This window comes from Gymnoscopelus microlampas, assembly GCF_963454915.1.
Source record: "Gymnoscopelus microlampas genome assembly, chromosome: 15".
In the NCBI taxonomy this organism is placed as follows: Eukaryota; Metazoa; Chordata; class Actinopteri; order Myctophiformes; family Myctophidae; genus Gymnoscopelus; species Gymnoscopelus microlampas.
The window spans coordinates 28,750,170-28,771,454 of record NC_139952.1 but is presented as its reverse complement, the minus strand read 5'-3'; the positions used below and the strand labels follow the sequence as shown (position 1 = coordinate 28,771,454).

At 42.0% G+C, this 21,285-nt stretch overlaps 1 protein-coding gene across 1 annotated transcript in view; it reads right to left on the bottom strand.

The window, feature by feature from the left end:
- Nucleotides 1-21,285, bottom strand: part of cpsf1 (cleavage and polyadenylation specific factor 1) — a 32,841-nt gene that overhangs the window by 1,340 nt on the left and 10,216 nt on the right. The window contains exons 16-36 of the mRNA XM_084081312.1: nucleotides 18,438-18,518; nucleotides 17,945-18,040; nucleotides 17,563-17,724; nucleotides 16,577-16,718; nucleotides 15,385-15,563; nucleotides 14,335-14,474; nucleotides 13,738-13,912; nucleotides 12,964-13,167; nucleotides 12,180-12,266; nucleotides 11,949-12,092; nucleotides 11,054-11,206; nucleotides 10,285-10,401; nucleotides 3,123-3,213; nucleotides 2,857-2,941; nucleotides 2,572-2,713; nucleotides 1,869-2,021; nucleotides 1,592-1,768; nucleotides 1,388-1,454; nucleotides 1,231-1,278; nucleotides 823-978; nucleotides 35-164 (exon numbers count right to left, since the gene is read on the bottom strand). Of these exons, the coding sequence (XP_083937438.1) occupies nucleotides 35-164; nucleotides 823-978; nucleotides 1,231-1,278; nucleotides 1,388-1,454; nucleotides 1,592-1,768; nucleotides 1,869-2,021; nucleotides 2,572-2,713; nucleotides 2,857-2,941; nucleotides 3,123-3,213; nucleotides 10,285-10,401; nucleotides 11,054-11,206; nucleotides 11,949-12,092; nucleotides 12,180-12,266; nucleotides 12,964-13,167; nucleotides 13,738-13,912; nucleotides 14,335-14,474; nucleotides 15,385-15,563; nucleotides 16,577-16,718; nucleotides 17,563-17,724; nucleotides 17,945-18,040; nucleotides 18,438-18,518 (2,729 nt within the window). The remainder of the gene's footprint in view (nucleotides 1-34; nucleotides 165-822; nucleotides 979-1,230; nucleotides 1,279-1,387; nucleotides 1,455-1,591; nucleotides 1,769-1,868; nucleotides 2,022-2,571; nucleotides 2,714-2,856; nucleotides 2,942-3,122; nucleotides 3,214-10,284; nucleotides 10,402-11,053; nucleotides 11,207-11,948; nucleotides 12,093-12,179; nucleotides 12,267-12,963; nucleotides 13,168-13,737; nucleotides 13,913-14,334; nucleotides 14,475-15,384; nucleotides 15,564-16,576; nucleotides 16,719-17,562; nucleotides 17,725-17,944; nucleotides 18,041-18,437; nucleotides 18,519-21,285) is intronic.

The window sequence follows — 21,285 nt, the reverse complement described above, 5'->3', positions numbered from 1 at the left end:
TTTTCATAGCAAATAATGAAGTACAAATCCAAACCTGAAGGCCTTTGGGTTTAGGCCAGCATGATGGGGCAGCATGGTGGTGAGCGCATTCTGCAACATGAGCAGTCGGCGGTATGTCTTCTCCTGCATGGGCAGGAGCAGCCCCATGCCTCCGTCTAGTGTGGCTGTAGGAAGCACAGGGAATAAGACCACATTTAGACTGAATGGCTGAAAGTCCACAGGACATTTCACAGGGCCATTTAGGGCAATACACTAGAACATGAATTAATAAGGCAATTGACAATCATCATAATCGATCATTTTTGATGACTTTGTTAATTAGACCATATCATTATGGTAATCACACGTTATCAGAACCCAAACTGACAGCTTGAAAATGCTTGTAAACGTGAGCAATTAATTCAAATTACTTTTAATTTTATACATCAAGCAAACCTTTTGGTGAAGTTGCAAAAATGTTCACAATATAGCACTGAACCAATTATTTAATTACTAAAATTAAATTCATCAATTTCACAATTTCAAACTGTCAGGCAGAAACCCTGTAAGACAGTGTTGTGCAAAAGTAGCAAAACATTTCACTTATAATGTCATGCCCAAAATAGGGACACAAGGTTGAAAGGTGTTAAGTCTGTTTGTGTTTTTTATAAATATTGAACCAATGAAAAGTATTAACAAGATCTTGTGACTAAATAATAACAACACTGGATCTATTAAACACAGGTTCTCTTTTCCATTTCCCAAAAAGTAACAGTTTTGGACATAAAAGGTTTCCACCCGACAGCGAAGATACATTTCAATCCTATCCCCTGGGCTGCCTACCAAACCATGTGATGTGCTTGTTGTCCCAGGTGACAGTCTTCTTGCTGGCTGTGTCCAGGGCTCCTCTGCAGGGCATCCTCCAGAATGTGTTGATGTGGGCTCCGGCGTTGAAGTCGGCTCGCCTCAGCAGACGCATTCCACCAAAGCTCTCCTTGGCTGCAATGATAAGACTATACATTACACAACACTGGTTGTAAGCGTCAGGTCCGGTGGACCACCAGGGGTCCACCGGACAAATTGGGGTCTGTGGCCTAATGCATATCAAACTGGGGGTCCTTGAAATTAGGTACTACCAAATAGGTAGTTATAGGTAATGTTGGAGAAGTTACTTTCAAAATGTATTAAAACACTGAGTATACAGTAACGCTGGGTACTCATAAAAACATGTGAACATTTTCTAATACCCACCTTCAGGTAAATACATGTATACGCCTAGATTCTTGTCTCGGTCAGACACTGATAGTAGAGAAAAAACACAAAGATTGATTAGTAAAGGTAGAAAGATCTTAGATAAGTTAAACAGCCAAAGTATCCTTGATCGTTTTTCCTGAAAGCACAACATTACCCAGGAATCCAAGCTGGTTGTTGTCCACAATGAATTCAACGCTGTAAACCTCCAGGGGCTTTGCATCCTGTAATAACAAAACAGCAAAGGAAAAACCTGTCAGTTTTGGAGAACAGATCTCCTTGATTTTGACACATGAAACGGCCATTGCATACATCTAGGGTTGCTTTTGCGTATGTGCATCTGTGCTCGTTCGGTCCGTACCTTGCTGACGAGGGACAGGGTTTTGCTCTCGGGCTGGTAGCGCAGAAGAGAGACGCTCTTCATGAGATCAGCAGCCAAAATGAAGTTCTTAATGCTGTACATCTGGTGGATGTGGAGCTGGGTGTCAATGAAGGCCATGCCTGTCAGATCATTGTCCTTCAGGCTCCATAGGAAGATCTGTGAAAATTGGAGAGAGAGAGAGTGGGTCGAACAGGGGACGTTGTGATAATGAGATTCACCCCCATCTCCATGAGAAGTACTTCTAGGACTACCAGACCTTCTGGCCGATGGCGGACACCAGGAATCCACTGCAGTGACACAGAGCCGTGACTGGACCTTTCTGCTCCTTCTCATACAACACTTTGAACTTGTTCTTGGTGAGGGGCTGGCCCGGCTCCGGCACCACTTCAATCACATCCAGGATCAAGATCTGAACCGAGACAATCAATCGTTCAATCAGTCGTTCTTTATGCAGTAAATACATACGTCTCACTTAAAACGGGGCCCTGCTAGAAGTCATAAGTAATTATTACTGCAGCATTCATTAGTAAATGCACAGTTTCACTGAACCTGAACTTAATAAGACAAGAGACATTACAAGAACTTCAACAGAACATTTTTCTCTTTTATTCAACCACACTTACCAGTAGTAATGCTTTTAATCTGATCCTGAAGTGTCCGTTTTTTATTTTGAGAATATTGTGCCAACTAGAAACAAACTTTGCTTCTTCACTGAATTATACTCTCATTCAGTGTAACTTCAGTAATGTAATTTGTCATTTGTGTCGCCAATTACAAAGCGGACTACTTCCATGAAGTATTAGCACATTTTACAGAACGTCGCTTGCCAAAAACTGATCTACATCCATTGCAACGCGTTGGCTTGTTGATCAGTTCTTTTTGGCAAGCGACACACTCACGTGGTGGACCAGAAATTGAGCTTAAAGCGTGATGGAGAGGTGTGGGTGGGTTCTCCTTACCCTGCCCCTACAGGTGACCTCCTCCCCCTGCATTAGGCAGGTTCCTGCTGCTATGTATCCCTTCAGACCAGACACAGTCTCCTGGCTCTTCAGAGCCACCGTCTTCATGCACGTCACATGCTCCCACTCCTCCAGGTCAATCCTGAAGGACACAAATAGAGGTTATGGCCTTTTGAACATTAGTTGACGCTATATGAAGATGATGTTCGCCTTCTGTTTAGAGGTTTATTAGATTGGTTGATTGAAAAAGACTGTATTTTATGTAACCGTGGATGGGGGTGTTACCGTGCGTTGGGGATGGCCTCCCAGCTGACTGGAGAGATGAGCTGGATAGAGAACTTCTCCTGATGAGGGTTGATGTAGCGCTCATCTGCAGGAGCACAAAAACAAATACTGTAATTATCATTATTATACTAAATATCATATATTCAGAGTGAGATAACTCTACATTTTATACCATTTTCTAATCAATTAACCATACAGTATATGCTCTGCATGGTTAAGAAGGTTTAGATGTGGACAAGAAGAACAACACTTTGAGGAAGTCTGACCTCTGTCTATGACCTCAAACTCCTTCTCTTCGCCCGTCATCCTGGGGATGCGAGTGGTGAGCTCTTTGACGCTGGTGCAAACAGCGTAGACCTGAGAGGCAAACAGACATCACACACAAGAACATTGGATCAAAGGTTTAATCCCCTTTAAAGTGCTCTTCATTGATTTTTGTTTCTCTCCCTGTTAGAGGACTCGGGCATGAGTGCTTTTATCTCAAACCTTTGAACGCGGGCCGGTCAATAAGTATCAGTGTTTTCAACCTGCATCGTTACCACTTGAAAAGGAGCCACACCTGAAGTCTGAAGTGATGTAAACGTGTGCAATGTGCACAATGAACGCATGGCTGGAGAAAGCAGGGATCGAAACAGGTAAGGGGTAAAAAGAAAAAAGGAAAAAAAGGGCATGCTTCCCTGGGAGAACATTTTAAAAGATATTTGCTCATTTAATTCTAACGTGATTGGTACTTGACAGAAATCTATGGATTGTCCTGTTAATTCTGATAAGGTAAATTAAACCCCAATTAACCAAACTGATTAAAACATTTTGTGGTGTGTCTGTGGCCTAGTACAGTATGTCACTGTAGACCAAAACAAATTGTTGAATTATCATATTGAACTGCCGAATACAACTTGACTGAATTGAATTTGAAGAGTTGGGGTCAATTGCTGAAATTAGAATGAACCAATTCTGCATCTAACCAGACTGTCAAGTCAAGACTCAGAAAGGGAGCTTTGACTTAGTGGTGAGAGCCTAGGGCAAATCCTCTTCCTACTGGCCCATGTATAACCAGAACTGAACTACACCCCTGCTCTACTACTGCCCTGCTCCACACTACATTTCCCAGAATGCAACAGCAAAATGGCCGCTCATTACCTGATCAGAAACACCTGAAAAGGAATGGAGGTGCTCAGTCAGTATACAAACACACTTCAAAGAGGAGAGAAGGAACTCCAAGTTCTACAAGAAGTTCAGCCCAAAGATGCCAATGGTTGGTGAACTGTTTATTGACTTTGTTTTGCAACTGCTTATGTGTTTGAAATGTGGCTTATAATGTGTTCATGGTTAACTGGCTAAGTTTAAATTAAGGAACTCATTGCAGCATTGCACACACATTAAGTAGCATTGTCCTCCTTTTGTGTTTGGAAAGAAAAGTGTGAAATGCAAAATAATACAAAGTTAAAAAGGTTAATTCTGTTTATGATTTAAAAGTACTAAAATGTAGAACATTCATGAAATTACCATGTTATGGTTTATTGAGTTGAGACTACTAAAATTTGGAATTCATGAATTTGCCATGTTTAAAAAGTGCTTAAAATGCTAAGTGAAAAATAGCTGATCTACAAGCTTGTGGGTCTGCTATTTCCTAAAATGTGTCTTTATTCCATTTAAAGGACTTAAAATGGTTTATTCATTTTAAATGTTTAATTCATTTAAAATGTTTAAAATAATTTACTTTAAATAACTTGTTTTAAGGCATTGATTGGTTAAAGACACTTTTGTTTGCCTAAGGGCTGTAATTGTTTTAAAGCATTTATTGTTTTAAGGCATTTATTGTTTTAAAGCATTTATTGTTTTAAAGCATTTATTGTTTTAAAGCATTTATTGTTTTAAAGCATTTATTGTTTTGGAGCATAATTGTTTTAAGGCATTTATTGTTTTGGGACATTTATTGTTTTAAAACATTTAATGTTTGAAACCCTAAGTTTTGAAAACCCTAAGTTGTTTAAAAAACACCCCCATTTTGTTGTAAAACGGCAATGTTGTTAAACCTTGTTTCTTTCTGTCTTTAAGGTTTACAACCTGTCTGTCTGTCTGTCTGACTGACTATGATTGACCAATCAACAAAAAGAAACCAACAAAAGTGAAATATAAGAGTTGGAAAAATAAAGAAGTTGATTGAGTTGAAGACTGAGTTGTGTCCTTGTATTGGGTTTGGAGCTGAACTGTGACGAACTTGACAGTTGTAAACCAGCAGCCCAGCAACAGGACAAGAAGATAAAAGGCTTCAGAAAGTCTAGCAAAGGGAGCTGATGAAAAGTGTTGCGGAAACAACGAAGAAACCTGTGAAAGTCAATACTCAACTTCCAGGATAAAGAAACAAACAACCTGAAAAGGAAGGAAACCTCTCACTGATCAAAGATGGCGGAGGATGCTCTTGTCAAAACAAGGGATCAGTTAAAGAAGGAGAGGACTGTCGCAAAAAGCTGCTTCACCAGGCAGGCCAACTACCTCAGCAGGAAAGCAGACAGTTTAAATGAGTTAGAGCTCAGAGAAGAATATGCAAATCTATCTGCTGATGCACGGAGGGTCATTGAAGCTAATGATGATTTCAGGTCTGGGCTACTAGCAGAGGTTGAAGCCAAGGCAAAGGAGGATGAAGTGGCAGAGCTTGATGAAGATCAGGAAGAATACCTTGAGAAGGTCACCAGCGACTGTGAGAAAAGGTTGGATGAAGTAAAAAGGCTTGTCCAAACCAACATCTGGACCAAGTACGGACAAGATGAGATGGACGCTGCATTCAGAGAAGCTGACAAGGCCTGTGCATATGCATTCACAATACCAGTGGAAAGCATTAACTGTGAAAACTTTGAAGTCTATCTACTTTTAATAGAGAGACTAATCAAACAGGCATCTAAAACTTTGTCAGACTGGGAGCCATGGATCCCCACAGTGGGAGGCAGTGACTTCAGGAAGAATATCAGAGACCTGAAAAGGGCCAGCAGTGATCTCGAAGCTAGAAAAGCTGAGTTTGCCAGAGCGCGGACGGTGGAAAGGCAGGCTCCAGCAGCTGTGAAGACAGAACCAACCGCACATTTTATGCCGCTTGTGAAAATGAAGCCAACTAAACTGCCCACCTTTAGTGGCTGCAAAAGAGATTTCCACCGCTGGAAGAAAGACTGGGAGAGCCTGCAAAGACAGGGAGAGCCGACAGGTTCACAAGAGGTCAAAAAGGTCCAGCTCCTTGACAGCATGGATGAGAAGTTGGCCAAAGACCTCAGACTGTCGACCTACAACACAGCTGAAGACATATTCAGAGTGCTGGAAAACAGGTATGGAAATAAGTCTACCATCGCTGTGGAAATCATTGAAGAGCTGGAGAAAATCCCACCTGTGAAAGGAAACCAGCCAAGGAAAGTGGTAGACCTAATCCAGACAGTAGAGAAAGCCCTCTCAGACCTAACTGATCTTGGAAATACAGGTGCCCTCAAGAACCCACTTGTGGTAAAGTCCATTGAGAGCAAGCTTCCTGAATTCGTGAAGAGAGACTGGCTTGTCTTCATGGTGTATGCCAACAATAATGTCACTCAAGATAACCATTTTGACATGTTGCTCACATTCCTCAAGAAGCAGGAGGATATCTTTGAGAGACTGGATCACTTGAGGATAGTGGACAAGTCTGAAAAATATGATAAAGCAGAATGGAAAGGTAACAGGAAATATGCCTCCACCAAAACCACAAAGAAAGATGACACTGAAGATGGGTGTATTATCTGTGGCGAAGAGAAGCACAAAGACAGGATTTTCTTCTGCAAGAAATTCAAAGGACTGAAGCTATCAGAAAAGGAGACGGTTCTGAAGAAGATTGGTGCATGCAGGAAATGCTTAGGGTGCCATAAAAGGAATGATGACGGCTGTAAAGATTATTACCTTTGCAAAAACAAAGACTGCAGAAGGGATGGCTCCTCAGATCACCACTTCTTTCTCTGCCCAAACCCAAGAGGAGAAGCTAAGAGAGGCGACAATGAGAAGCCACGGAAAGACAGCAGGAACAAGAATGACCTAACAGAGGAACAGGAAAGGTTCTTGAGCGAACTCTCCCCGGAGGTAGCAGAGAGGTGCAGGAAGGCGTTCACCAACAAGACCTCCAAGGGAACTACTACAAAGGACCAGATGGGTCTTCTAAAGGAAAGTGGACTGCGAGAGCTTCCTGTTTTGATGATGTTGATGGAGGTGACTGCTAATGCAGGCCAGAAGATTGGAACCCTGGTGGACCTGGCGTCAGACACCAACTACATAACGCATCAAGCAGCCGACAGGTTGAAGCTGAGGAGTGAAGAGGTCACACTAGTTGTGCATGGAGTCGGTGGCATGACGACTAAAGTAGCCACAAGGAGATATCTTCTCAGGATTCGAGTCAAAACCTCCAAGGGAACAGAGAGGGCTCATGAACTTGTGTGCTATGGCCTGAGTGAGATTGCAAAAGTTCACCGGGTAGTCAGACCTGAGCAGCTTAAAAGATTCTTCCCAGAAGTCGCACTTGAGGAGCTGAAGAGACCTGAGAAAATTGAGTTGCTCATCAGTCACAGAGAAGGAAGACTTGCCCCACAGAGGGTGAGAGCTGTGGGGGACCTTGTCTTGTGGGAAGGCCCTCTAGGAAAAACTGTAGGCGGAGCACACCCTGATCTTCTTAAAGAAAGAAATGTGGCTGCAAATAAGTCAGAGACTCATTTCGCTCGTTCTATGAGAACAGCTGCTGTCAACTATGAGGAGATCCCTGCTAAAGGCCCCTTCAAAATGGAGACAGTTCACCTAGATGACGCTACGGTTGAGGCCAGATACACAGCTGCCAGTCACAGAGACTTCCTAGAGTGGTGGAAGTGGGACAGCATCGACAAGCTGCAGAGAAAAGCTTTTTCAGCAGTGGTGACAAGAGCCCAGGGAAAAAAAAGGCTGTGGAGTCGCCCCTCAGGATCATCCCAAAGTTGAAGAGCCTGAGGCAAGAAATATTGCTGACCTGGGTCACTCTGTTCTCCGCTCAGACACATCTGATGAGACCTTACAGGGAAGAGTGCGTACTGGCTCCGTTGCCAAAAGTCTTCTGGATGTGAAGAAGTTCAGCAGTTTGTCCAGACTGGTTGGAGTCCTAGCCTGGGTCCAGCGAGCTGCTTACAAATGGTTGAAACTGAAGAGCCAGGCCACAAAGCAGGCAAAGTGGGAGGCAAAAACTTCAAATGAAGAGCCCAGAGCGCAAGATGTCGCATTCCCTGACACAACCCTCAACCGACTAGTCGTATTCAAAGACAAAGAGTCTGGACTTCTCGTCTGTGGAGGCAGGATCCAGTCCATCAGTGAAGATAAAACTGCAGTGCCTGTTCTTCCATGTGAAGCATGGATATCCACACTGCTAGCTCAAGAGGCCCACAATGTGAATCATGGAGTGGCAGGAACTCTCTTGAGAATGAGAAAGAAAGCACACAAGAAAGTAATAGATGGCTGTGTGACATGTCGAAAAGCAAGAGCGAAGCAATGTCAACAGATGGTGGGTGACCTCCCACCAGAGCGGGCAGAACCAGCAGCTCCATTCGAGTTCACCGCCATGGACCTGTTTGGGCCCTGCAAAGTCAAAGACGAGGTGAAGAAAAGAGTGAAGCTCAAAGTCTGGGGAATTGTATTCAGCTACATGGCGTCCAGAGCCATCCATGCTGATATTGTCAGTGACCTGTCAGCAGAAGGAGTTCTGCTTGCCTACCAAAAGTTTACGTCACTGAGAGGGCATCCAAGAAAGGTTTGGGACCCAGGTACAAACTTTGTGGGGGCCAAACCTGCCCTAGTGGACCAAAGCTGAAAAGAAAACCACTAAGATGTCAGGCGTCTCGTTGTCCTGATTCCAGTGGACGAGCAACATGGAGGAAAAGTGAAAGTCTCAGGGGAAGGATGAGGTGACCTCCTTGGGTTCAGTAACCAGGAGCTCAAGTGGGAGGTGTCAAGTCAAGACTCAGAAAGGGAGCTTTGACTTAGTGGTGAGAGCCTAGGGCAAATCCTCTTCCTACTGGCCCATGTATAACCAGAACTGAACTACACCCCTGCTCTACTACTGCCCTGCTCCACACTACATTTCCCAGAATGCAACAGCAAAATGGCCGCTCATTACCTGATCAGAAACACCTGAAAAGGAATGGAGGTGCTCAGTCAGTATACAAACACACTTCAAAGAGGAGAGAAGGAACTCCAAGTTCTACAAGAAGTTCAGCCCAAAGATGCCAATGGTTGGTGAACTGTTTATTGACTTTGTTTTGCAACTGCTTATGTGTTTGAAATGTGGCTTATAATGTGTTCATGGTTAACTGGCTAAGTTTAAATTAAGGAACTCATTGCAGCATTGCACACACATTAAGTAGCATTGTCCTCCTTTTGTGTTTGGAAAGAAAAGTGTGAAATGCAAAATAATACAAAGTTAAAAAGGTTAATTCTGTTTATGATTTAAAAGTACTAAAATGTAGAACATTCATGAAATTACCATGTTATGGTTTATTGAGTTGAGACTACTAAAATTTGGAATTCATGAATTTGCCATGTTTAAAAAGTGCTTAAAATGCTAAGTGAAAAATAGCTGATCTACAAGCTTGTGGGTCTGCTATTTCCTAAAATGTGTCTTTATTCCATTTAAAGGACTTAAAATGGTTTATTCATTTTAAATGTTTAATTCATTTAAAATGTTTAAAATAATTTACTTTAAATAACTTGTTTTAAGGCATTGATTGGTTAAAGACACTTTTGTTTGCCTAAGGGCTGTAATTGTTTTAAAGCATTTATTGTTTTAAGGCATTTATTGTTTTAAAGCATTTATTGTTTTAAAGCATTTATTGTTTTAAAGCATTTATTGTTTTAAAGCATTTATTGTTTTGGAGCATAATTGTTTTAAGGCATTTATTGTTTTGGGACATTTATTGTTTTAAAACATTTAATGTTTGAAACCCTAAGTTTTGAAAACCCTAAGTTGTTTAAAAAACACCCCCATTTTGTTGTAAAACGGCAATGTTGTTAAACCTTGTTTCTTTCTGTCTTTAAGGTTTACAACCTGTCTGTCTGTCTGTCTGACTGACTATGATTGACCAATCAACAAAAAGAAACCAACAAAAGTGAAATATAAGAGTTGGAAAAATAAAGAAGTTGATTGAGTTGAAGACTGAGTTGTGTCCTTGTATTGGGTTTGGAGCTGAACTGTGACGAACTTGACACAGACCAACCCGACTCCTCAGATCTAGATTAATCTGGTAGGTGATATTCAGACTATTTTGACCTCAAAATCTAACTTTTATAGCTCTGGGAAGTGGGAAGGACAGGCAGCTCTGTATGTCGACTAGCTGCTTAATTGCCTTGGCTGTTGTGTTGGTGGGTGTGTGTGTATTGTACTGTGTCGGGCAGAGGAGCTGTGCGTACCTTGGATTCCACATGGTAGGAGACGTAGTGAACAGTGCACCTCAGTGGGATCTTCCTAACAGGCCAAGGGGCGTCGTAAGACAGGTAGGTGGGCAGAACACTGATCCTCAGCTCACCCTGTGGTCAAACACATTCAAACACTAGGTTTATCACAGCAACAAAAAAAACTGACTGGAAATGAAAAGGGAATAAAATGAACCATGAAAACTAAAATATGCACATCCCAGACGACAGGCTGAATAATGCCAGGAATTTAAAAGAAACTCATGCTTTACTGACCCAGCACTTGTAAATAAACCCAAAGCAAAAACAAACAAATACAACATCTAACCACAGAGCAGTTCTTAACCTCGACCGGCAGTGACCTTTCAATGCACAAGCCTCAGAAACACAAATAGCCTAGATCTGAAGATACGCTACAGCAAATGTTTACACCCGTGTAGGGTGCCGAGGCAACCTTTCTAAGAAAGTGAAGAATGAAAGTGAAAAATCCACAGACTAACAAATAAAAACAGTAAACAGTAAAAACTGATGTTGTACTGTCTGTGTTGGCGAGTGTTTGACAGCAGCTGTCCATAGCTTTCCAAATTATTGTTTTATCACTTTGTAGGTTAAAAATAATGAATCAAAATATTTGCTTGGTTCATAACGAGTTCAGGAACATCGTCAAAAATATAGAAGAAAAAATTACTGGAACATATTTTTGGGGTGGAATGAAATAACATCCACTCACATTACAGATATAGCAGCGTAATATCTTGGTGTGTACCTGTTTGTTGAAGTAGAGGAAGCCTTTGGGACAGTTGATGTTGTGGAAGGGGGAGAAAGACTCGATGGAGCCATCGATAGTCATGGGATGGAGTCTCATTGCTCCCCGAGCTGTTACCAACATCCAATGAGGGGACGGTCCACAAATGAACACCTGGGCCAGCCACACAAAATGGACAAATACACAGCGATTTTCCAACCATTTTACTCCCAATCAAGACAGCTTGTAAATGCGCTCAGTGGCTATTTGAAATAATTCATGAGTTACAGTGCAAGAAAGAAAGGCAATGAAAGGCAATGTCTTGAAATAGGTTGTGTGGCAGAATGAGGATGCCAAGTTTGAAAAGAACATGTCCTGGGTTATTTAGTGTCTTATTTTGATTTAAGTCAGACAATTTCTATGGTTGTAAAAGTTGTAAAAGAAAACGTAAGAACAATAATTTGTTTCTTTAGTTTGATTTACGGTAAGTCAGTGGTTTTCAACCTTTTTCGTGTCAAGGACCACCAAATTGACACATATTAGCCCAGGGAGTGGGACCCCCATTTCAAAAGATATGCCAGGGACTCAACCATTTTGATTTCTTGGGGATCCTAATCTACACTGTATCATCATCATAACGGGTCCATTTGGTTCCATTTGTACACTCTCAGAGTTACAGACACATAAGGGTCAATTTGGTTTCTAACTATTAATTTGGCTGGGGACCCCCTGGAACCCCCTCAAGGACCACTGGTGGTCCCCGGACCACTGGTTGAGAACCACTGATTTAAGTCATTGATGTAATAATTGGCCCTATTTGTGGCTAGGTTTTTTGTTTTGGTTTACTGGACATTTTCACCTATAATGACATAAATAGGGACGCCATGTTGAAAGTAGTTCGATCAAACGTCCTTACCCCAGAGTATCCTGAGATGTCTTCAAAGTATCTGAACCTGGCCACACGACTCCTCACAGCTAAAGCATCTTCACCAGCCCCATCTGCCTTCTTATCCTTCCTCAGCTTCGTCTTCTTCTCTCTGAAGTTGATGTTGTGAGGCATCTTTGTAGAGCAGCAAAAAAGATTTAGAGATTGTTATCATCATTACTGATCACTCCAAGTATCGTCTGGCTAGTCTTTATATCATACCTTCTTGAAGCGCACTTTCAGGGTGCTTTGAGTCAGCTGATCATAGGGGAATGCCTCGTAGATTAGGAGTTCTTGCTCCACATGGACCTACAATACAAAATAAATACACTTGGACATTACATGTTAGGGTTTGACAATTGATGATTCAATGCACTTGACCACTGTTGTGATCTGTCTGATGAAAATGTACTATTCCTGAGTTTCTACAAGGTAGAAAACTGCAAATGGTTTTGATCCTATCAAAGAAACAGTACGTACATGTGGTATTCAATGTGGGGCTGCATGATTATGGGTAAAATTATATTTTGCTTAATTTTGTCATCAATTAATGATGCTTTTTTAAGGGAAAGAAATATGTTTCTTAAACTGCAGAGACAGAGAGATAAAGCCACCTGCCTGCTTCTGTACCCTAAAATGTTAAAATTACTTATTCATATATGTCCATGTGTATAAAATAGATGATGCACTTTACTTCTCAGTTTACACATCTATTTCTCAGCTTAGCTGAAAAACAAGGGTATGATTTAGCGACCCTGTATGGGAACTTTCTATGGGGGGGTCATGGTCAATCACAGCCACATGGAGGGTTCTAGCAGCAGCATGCGGCTCTGTGAATGTTTGGGAGGCTGGTGTGTCTGCATGGGGACCTTTGTGGAACTTGGAGAGGAAGTACATGTGTGTACCTAATTTCTCAGAAAGTTCACCAATTCTTGAAAATGTTCCCCTCTTATTCCATGCCGAGAATAGGGACACTAGGGTTCATGTGGATAAATGCGCAACTCACCAGCAGGTAGGGTCTAGAGCGATTATACCCAAGCGACACCAGGGCCACCTCTTTAACCAGTGGCATCTCTCCCTGCCTCGTCACTTCTTCTTTTTTACCCTCCAGCGTTGCAGACTGCCCAGAAGAGCAGTCCACCAACACTCGCTGGCCCACAGGGAAGTTCTTCACCAGGAACACCAAACGCCAATCTGGGAGCTGGAAGATCTGCACATGGGGAAATGTTGGGTTGATAAAAGACACTCTCTAGCTGCTGAGTTCTAGTGTTTCATAACAGACAATTGGGTTTGTTTTTGATGGTATGGTACCGGCTCAACTCAAATTTTCTTTTTTGGTTTTCCATTAAACAATATTACCTGCCTTCAAGGTTTCAAGCAAGCTGAGGCGATACCAAAGGTTGACGTGAAAACACTGCAGACTACGTACTGATTAAATCATCAATAGTGAATAATGTTAACAACTTTTAATCTAGCTGTTGTAAATGTGAAATTAATTGAATATTGAGCAACTGCATGGCCTATTTCTCACTTTAAATGTTCCCAGGCAGACACTGTTTTGTTGGACCACCCAGATGATTGGTTCCAGACCGCATTAGTGTCAGCTTTAACCGTTGCATTGTTTAGCACTCTCCTATGCAGACAGTTGGACGTCGCTATGATGACTAGCTACCTCGAGGGTGTTCTATTCGCAGTGGAAAATAAAGTAAAGTGAGAAAAGTCAAATCGAGCCAGTGCTATGCAGTGGAGAAGTAGTATAAATGTCCCAGTGATGCCGTACCTCCATGACGCCGTTTTCCCTGACTATCATACACCAGTGGGTGGGCTCTGCTTTGCCGTGGCTTCCATCACTCCCTGAGGCCATGAATGAGGTGGAGCTGCGAAATGGACCATCGTCCCTCACTGGAGCCCCTGTGTCTCCATACAGCATTTCCTCCTCATCGTCCACTGTGTTACTACACACACGCACACACACACGGTTTCATACCAGTATGCAGCTACACTCAATGCAGTCTTCAAAAGGTGACTGGCTGATGCTCACTAGGGCTGCAACTATCAATTAGCGATTATTCTATCGATTACTTTTTTGATTAATTGAATAATTGAGTGTGTACTTTTTATTATAATTACTATTTCTTAATTCTTCAGTGTCACACACAAATAGCTGATCTACAAGCTCACAACCCGTCGCATCGGGCACATTGTGAGCCATCTTGTAGATCAGCTATTCTTGCTTTTTTAACTATTATTGAAAATTACCATTCTGGAAATATTAGAAAATATCAGAAGATTTCGGTTAGTGAAAAATAATCAATTAAATCGACAAGGTTGATCAACTGACACCCCTAATGCTCACACTCATCATGTTAATGGTTACCTGAGTTCATGAATGAGGGTCTCCGTCTCAGACTCGTTCCTGATCCTCGTGTCCTCGTTAGCAGAGCAGCTGGCTTTGTTCTCTGTGGTGAACATGCCGCTGACGTCTCTGTAAGTGCACATCGTAACCACACGGGATAGCTAACGGGGAAAAGACACCAGAGCCACACACTGGTCAGGCAACAAGCCTCTCAGAGAAATGTCCATGTTTGGTTGTAAAGAGAACCCTGGTCTACAAGGTAAGAAAACTTCACCCTGCAAATTCATTCCCCCCTCCAAACACACATTTTGTAAAATATCTTGGTGTGATAATCAATGAATCAATCAATCTTTCTATCTATCTATCTAGTTGTTGTCGGGCTGAAACCTTGTATCTCCATATTTCATCTTTTTAAGTTTTTTTTCATCAATAAGTGCCATTTTATACTTATATTACTTGTCATATGACAGTGTCACACAAAAGCAGCAAAAACAGCCAAATTGTTAAATATCACCCGAATTGTTACAGCTACAGTAAATATGTTTCTGGGAGGGGTCAACTCACAGTGGAGACGGGAGCAACGAAAACAGACAATTTGTTAAATAAATATCACCCGAATTGTTAGAGGACGACATGACCCATTCTTCATATAATTGGTCCCCACTAATGTTCATAATAAAATGGTACAATTTTATTCTACCGAGGGCTGTGGACAGTTCAGAATCCCGTCTATCAGTGACAGTGACATCATAGATAGGGAATCAAAGCTAATAGAAACTGCCGGCTTTCTATTCCTGGAAAGTAGAAGACATTGTTCTCACGTTAATACAAATCTAAATGAAAAATGTGAAATCTTGTTGGAAAAAAAAATCCTGCCTAGCGATGATGTCACTGGTAGACAGGTTTCTGGACTCTCCACAGTCCTCCTCTGAGACACAGACAGAGTAGAAAAAAATGGTACCATTTTATCATGAGCATTAGTGAGGACCAATTATATGAAGATAGGTTGAAAATGGGTGACGTCGTCCTTTAAAGTTACAGTAAGTATGTTTCCGGGAGGTGTCAACTCACAGTGGAGATGGGAGGTTTCTGCAGAGACAAGCGGTGAGTCTTGCCCATGTAGGAGTCACTCTTCAGTACGAACATGGTGACCACGCCCTCTGCGGTCATGATGACCACATAGGGGTCGGCCACAGAGCACTGCACTATGGGAGAACCCAGGTCCACCGGGATGAAGTGCAGCTGTGTCACTGAAAGCAGAGTGGGACAAAACATTGCGTAGCTTGTATTTATTTGTATTATATTTATATATGTGAAACGGCGAGACAAAGGATATACGATTCTTATGTAAAACCATGGACATAATGGTTCCGCCTACCACCGCAGCCTTGGTGAATATTCAATTCTTTTTTTTTTAAAGATTTATTTTTGGGCTTTCATGCCTTTATTTGACAGGACAGTAGGCTTACAGGAAATGGGGACAGAGAAGGCGAGTGACATGCAGCAAAGGCCGTCGGGATCGGCAGTCGAACTACATTGAGCCTAGGTGCATGGACCGCTACGCCAGTGGTCCAGGCCTGAATATTCAATTATGATTGGCTGAGGAATATATTTTTCTTCTACTATTACCGGACATCACCTTTTCTTTATTTCTTTAATTCCAGAACTTGTTGCCACTGCACAGACTGAACTGAACTGTGATTTAAATGGACTCTTTCATGTACATTCTTGACTCTTATTTATTAAGTATGTACTTTAGTTACATACGATGCATTCCATTCATTTATTATACAGATTAGTAGGGTTGTCCGATATTGGCTTTTTTACCAATAACCGATATACCGATATTGTCCAACTCTTAATTACCGATACCGATATCAACCGATACCGATATATGCGGGGATTATTGTGATTAGGGTAAGCTCAAATTTCATATCACACACACCATATACAGTAAGAACTCCTGTAACTTATTTATAAAGCAAAAAAAAAAAAAAAAATTCAAAAACCGATACCGATATTTTCCCGATATCAATTTTTATGCTAATATCGGCCGATAATATCGGGAGGCCGATAATATCGGACATCCCTACAGATTAGTTATATATTATGCTCTTTATGCCCCCCGCCCCTCCTCTCTTGTCTTTAATTCTAATCTAATTCTCTATATTTTTAACTGCATTGATGAGCCTGCACAATAAATAATGTAACCTAAACCTACTGTAATGTGACAATAAATATTGTGTATTATTATAACACATACCTCCTTCCAGTAGTCTTATGCCCATGGGGGAGACTTGGATGATGTACTTGTTGTCCCCAATGTTTCCAGCGAACACAGTGGGTCCCTGAGTGGCGAAGCCACTGGTGTCCAGCTCCATGATCTCCTGGCCTGTCTGAAGGATCTAGAACACACAGAAGTGGACACCCATCAGACACCACAACACAACTTAAAACAAACAATGAAATGGTCTCGAAAACAGTTTTGTTGCACGGAGCGTGTGGACTGGCCTTCAGAGAACTGGACTTGAGTTACAACTGTACTTTGATCACTTTTTCCGTCAACACCAAATCTCATTACCAAAAATAGCCAATCTACAAGCTCACAGTTGCGACGCATTGTGGACTTGTAGATCTGATATTTTTTGGTTAATGTGATTGTTCCCCCTGTAAAATGGACGCTGGGGTGTAAGTGGTTAAACAATTATGGACCATTTTCAGGCTCAAGATTGAAGGTTTTTTAAATGTTGTTTCTTCTGTATGGGTACATAAGAGTTACATTATTTTGTACTAGCTCCTCAAAGCCAGAACTAAATATATGTAAACTTTGTCATACTGTGGTATTGCAAGAATAGCCGATCTACAGGTGACGCGTTGATCTTGAGATTGTAGATCTGTTATTTTTCTTAGATTTTGTGAACATTTCTGCCTATAATGGCATGCCCAAACTAGCGACATCAGATTGAAAGTGGTTAATCACACTAGTAAAGGAGCACTTTTCACCCATTTTCAACCTTATCTTCATATAATTGGGCCTCACTAATGTGTCTCATTGGTGGGCTGTTGACATTTCAGAAAACTGACCAATGACATCATCTAAACTACAGCCTTCCTCTTCTTGGCAGTTAGCATGCAGCTGAAATAGAAGCTATTGTTCTTCAATCAATACAAAAAAGAACAAGTTTGTGTTCGATTATGTCACTGGTAGGCAGGTTTCTGAACTGTATGTGTGTGTGTGTGTGTGTGTACCATAGTGGAGTCTTCTCTGCTCAGAATCAGGAAGCCGTGCTTCTTCTTATCATCCTCGATGACCGGCTCCACTTTCTCCTCCTTCTTCTCCTCTTCCTCCTCACCATCCTCAGCAGCCGTCTCTGGTTCCGTCCCTTTCTCAGGCTCGGCCTTTTTTACAACCTGCAAAATGAAACGCACACTTAAAAAAAGGATTCCTAAATGCTGTAGGATTATGAACTGAACACAGGGTTAGTGAAGTGTGTGTGTGTGTGTGTGTGTGTGTGTGTGTGTGTGTGTGTGTGTGTGTGTGTGTGTGTGTGTGTGTGTGTGTGTGTGTGTGTGTGTGTGTGTGTGTGTGTGTGTGTGTGTGTGTGTGTGTCTTAAAAGGGGAATACACTACTTTTTTGTCTTCTTTTACTTCATTCGAGACCACAGTCCACATGTCATGACAACCTGGCAGCTCAAAGGTGGTGACAACCTGTGGTCTGATGCTTCTCTGGAAACGGAAATATTTTTTTATTTAAATGCATACAAACAGAACATACAGTGTAGACTGGGGTCCCAGATGTAAAATAAAATCATATGGACCTTGAAATTAAAAGGTTCAGAATCACTGGTATACTGTAATAAATCATTCTGACATGGCACAACAAGCAAGTGTATTAAATGAGGGTTTGTATCTGGGGTGTTTACAGGCTACTCCGCTGATCTCTGAGGCAACCCTGGTAAACCCAGACGTCACTGTAGCACCGTCACTGAACCCGTGGCAGACTTTCCTCACCACCACAGGTCTTAAAAGACAGCGCAGCAAATACAAAATACAAAAATGACATATTTTCCACTATATATTTTGACATATGAATTAGCCTTAAAGGCGTGGATGAGGGGATTACCTGAAGCACGGACAGCGCACCGTTCTTCCCGTACCCAGAACACACTACGACCTCCAGGTCAGGCTCAGGGTTGCTCTGGAACTGTGTGGCGAGTCAAAGTCAACAACGTCAACAGTGGAAGTCGAAAGGTGGAGGATGACATGTACGGTAGACCCAACAATAGCTCTGGTCCAGGGGCGTAATGCTTAATTTATACATTGTTGCGCACCAGTGTTGTGTGCTGAAAATAGCCACTGAAAATAAATAGCCAATCTGCAAGCACTGCTGTACAGTAGCAGAAAGCTTATAATGTAGATGGGCTAATTTCAGCACTCGACACCGATGCACAATGAAGTATAAATCAGGCTCAAGTTATGGCTGTGCCTCACTAACAGACCTTCAAAGACAAAGTTAACAGACCATAGAGAACTTCTGGCGGAAGTATATTAACTGCATTTAATATACTTCCGTTGCTCAGTGAAGTAAAGCCGGTTTTCAATTTTAACACCAAATGTACCATTACCAATTTCCACGTAAGCAGTTTATCTCTGCTGTCCAGCCCGAAACTGTTAACTCCAAAACGCTCATTGTTCAGGAAACAAAAAAACAAGATATACGTTTTTCAGAAAATTAAGAAAACCTTATATTTTTAAAACAAAGCAATACTACCTCGTCAAAGTTGGTATAGTGACTGTATATATTGTGAGATACTTGCATGTGTCATTATATTATCAACACTTTACCCAAATCACGGGTAAATCAACACTTTACCCAGTGCGAGTGGAGTTAGAAGTTTCAGACGAGCAGAAATCAAGCTGAAATGGAGTTAGGTGTCCAAACAACAGTAGCTCCACTCGCTGCTGAGAGAGGTTTCAAAAGGGTACAGATTCCCAAAAGCTAACAATGGATCTCCAAGCTCACAATGCAACACAACAACATGTGAATTAATGCCCTGATGCTTCATGACACTTATTATATAGGCCTACAACAATAAACAGGACTTTAAATATTACAATAACTTCTGCTAAGAGGTAGTAGAACACTAGCGTGACAGAAATGCTATGAACGTCTTTCTTCTTATCACAATGCTCTACTCATTAAACACTTCATAGATTTTAGAAATATAATTACTTGTTTTCATAACATTAGCGTCAGTGCTGTTTGATAAACAGGTACACTGCATAGTTTTGGGCATAGACTACGGGGAGTCTGTTTACGTGTTGTTACTCCTCGTTCACTGCGCACCGTGCACTGCTAATGCTGTGCTGTAGACTGTGTAGAGGAGAGGGGGGAGTTGTTTGTTTTTGACGGACAGTTTGAGGATCCAATGGAGTTGGGAGTTTTCGTCTGAGGCGCTTTTTAATACTTTTCATTGGTTCAAATGTTTAGATTTTTTACACAGATGTGAAGGGTGTTCAATAGCGTCGATTTATGAAAAAAAAAAAAAAAAGATGAAAATGGAGTTAGCTGGTCCCGGCTGGACACCGACGTTATGCAGACTTGTGCATGCACCAGATTTATTTCGATTCAGCATTTTCTGCAATCTACCCAGGGGGCAAAACCCCCTTTTTTTTGGAAAGCTGCATTTGCTCTGCTATAAAAGGTTGGCCACCAGAAATAATATCTATGACCCCGTAGGATCACAACCTATATGGACAACCCGGTCAATTTTTTGCTGGAAATCCAATATGGCCGCCTCAATATTGGCCCCTATCAGTACCCAGGGGCAAAGGGGGGTATGCTGCATTTGCCCTGCCATAAAAGGTTGGCCACCAGAAATAATATCTATGACCCAGTAGGATCACAACCTATATGGACAACCCGGTTAACTTGCTGCTGGAAATCCAATATGGCCGCCTCAATATTGGCCCCTATCAGAAAATAGCTTTGGCAATAACTTTTGAACCAGATGGGCTAGAAATAAAAACTTGGTGTCTATTTCATGGTTTCAGAGCATGAGAAACTCAATGGAATACTTATCTTTATGATTGGGTGTGTCTGGACCTTTAATTTGCATATTTCCAAGATGGATGCCACGCGAAAATGAGTTTTACTATGACTTTTACAGTGACAGCTGACTGTTATGGCAACAGAGATGGCAGTCCAGAGATGGCAGTCCTAAGAGAGCAGCTGCTGCTTTTTCAGGAATCATTGAATGGGCAACCAACTGCAGTCCTCTGGGAAACCTTCCTGGAGATGTCAGATATTCTCCAAAGGTTTATCTACTACGATCGGGAAGGTGACTGGACAGGACATCTCTGTGAATCAGCAAGAATGCTACCCTACCTCACTGCAGCAGGCCACTACAAGTACGGGCAGCAATCTTTACCTCTGTATTTGGCTGAGATGAAGAAACTACCAGAAACAGCTTCAGAGGTACATGAAGCACTGATGGCAGGTGTATTTGTTGGCAGACGAGCAGATGGCAGCCACAACAATGTTTCTCTTGACATGCTACTGGAGCAGACCTATAATGCCGATGCCACAGAAGCAAGCAGTCTGGATGGCATTACACTCAGCCCTGCTGCCAGGACAAAATGGGTCTACACAAAACCACTCACAGCAGCTGTCTCTGCAGAGCTCAAGTCTATGCTCCACCTCCACTCCTCCAACCCACACCATGAGTCTGGTCAGAGTCGTGTAATCCGAGATGCAGAGATGGTAGTCAAGGTCATGGCAGCAGTGGAGACTAACCCATTTACAGTGAGCACATCATCCACGATCAACATATCTACAGGACAGTGTGCTGATTCCACAGTCAAGGACCACTTGATGAGTGTGAAAGAACTGGGTCTGAAGGCACTGTGTGAGTCATTGTCCAGTGAACAGAAGAAGACAAGCATAATGAAGCTTAACACTTCCCACACTC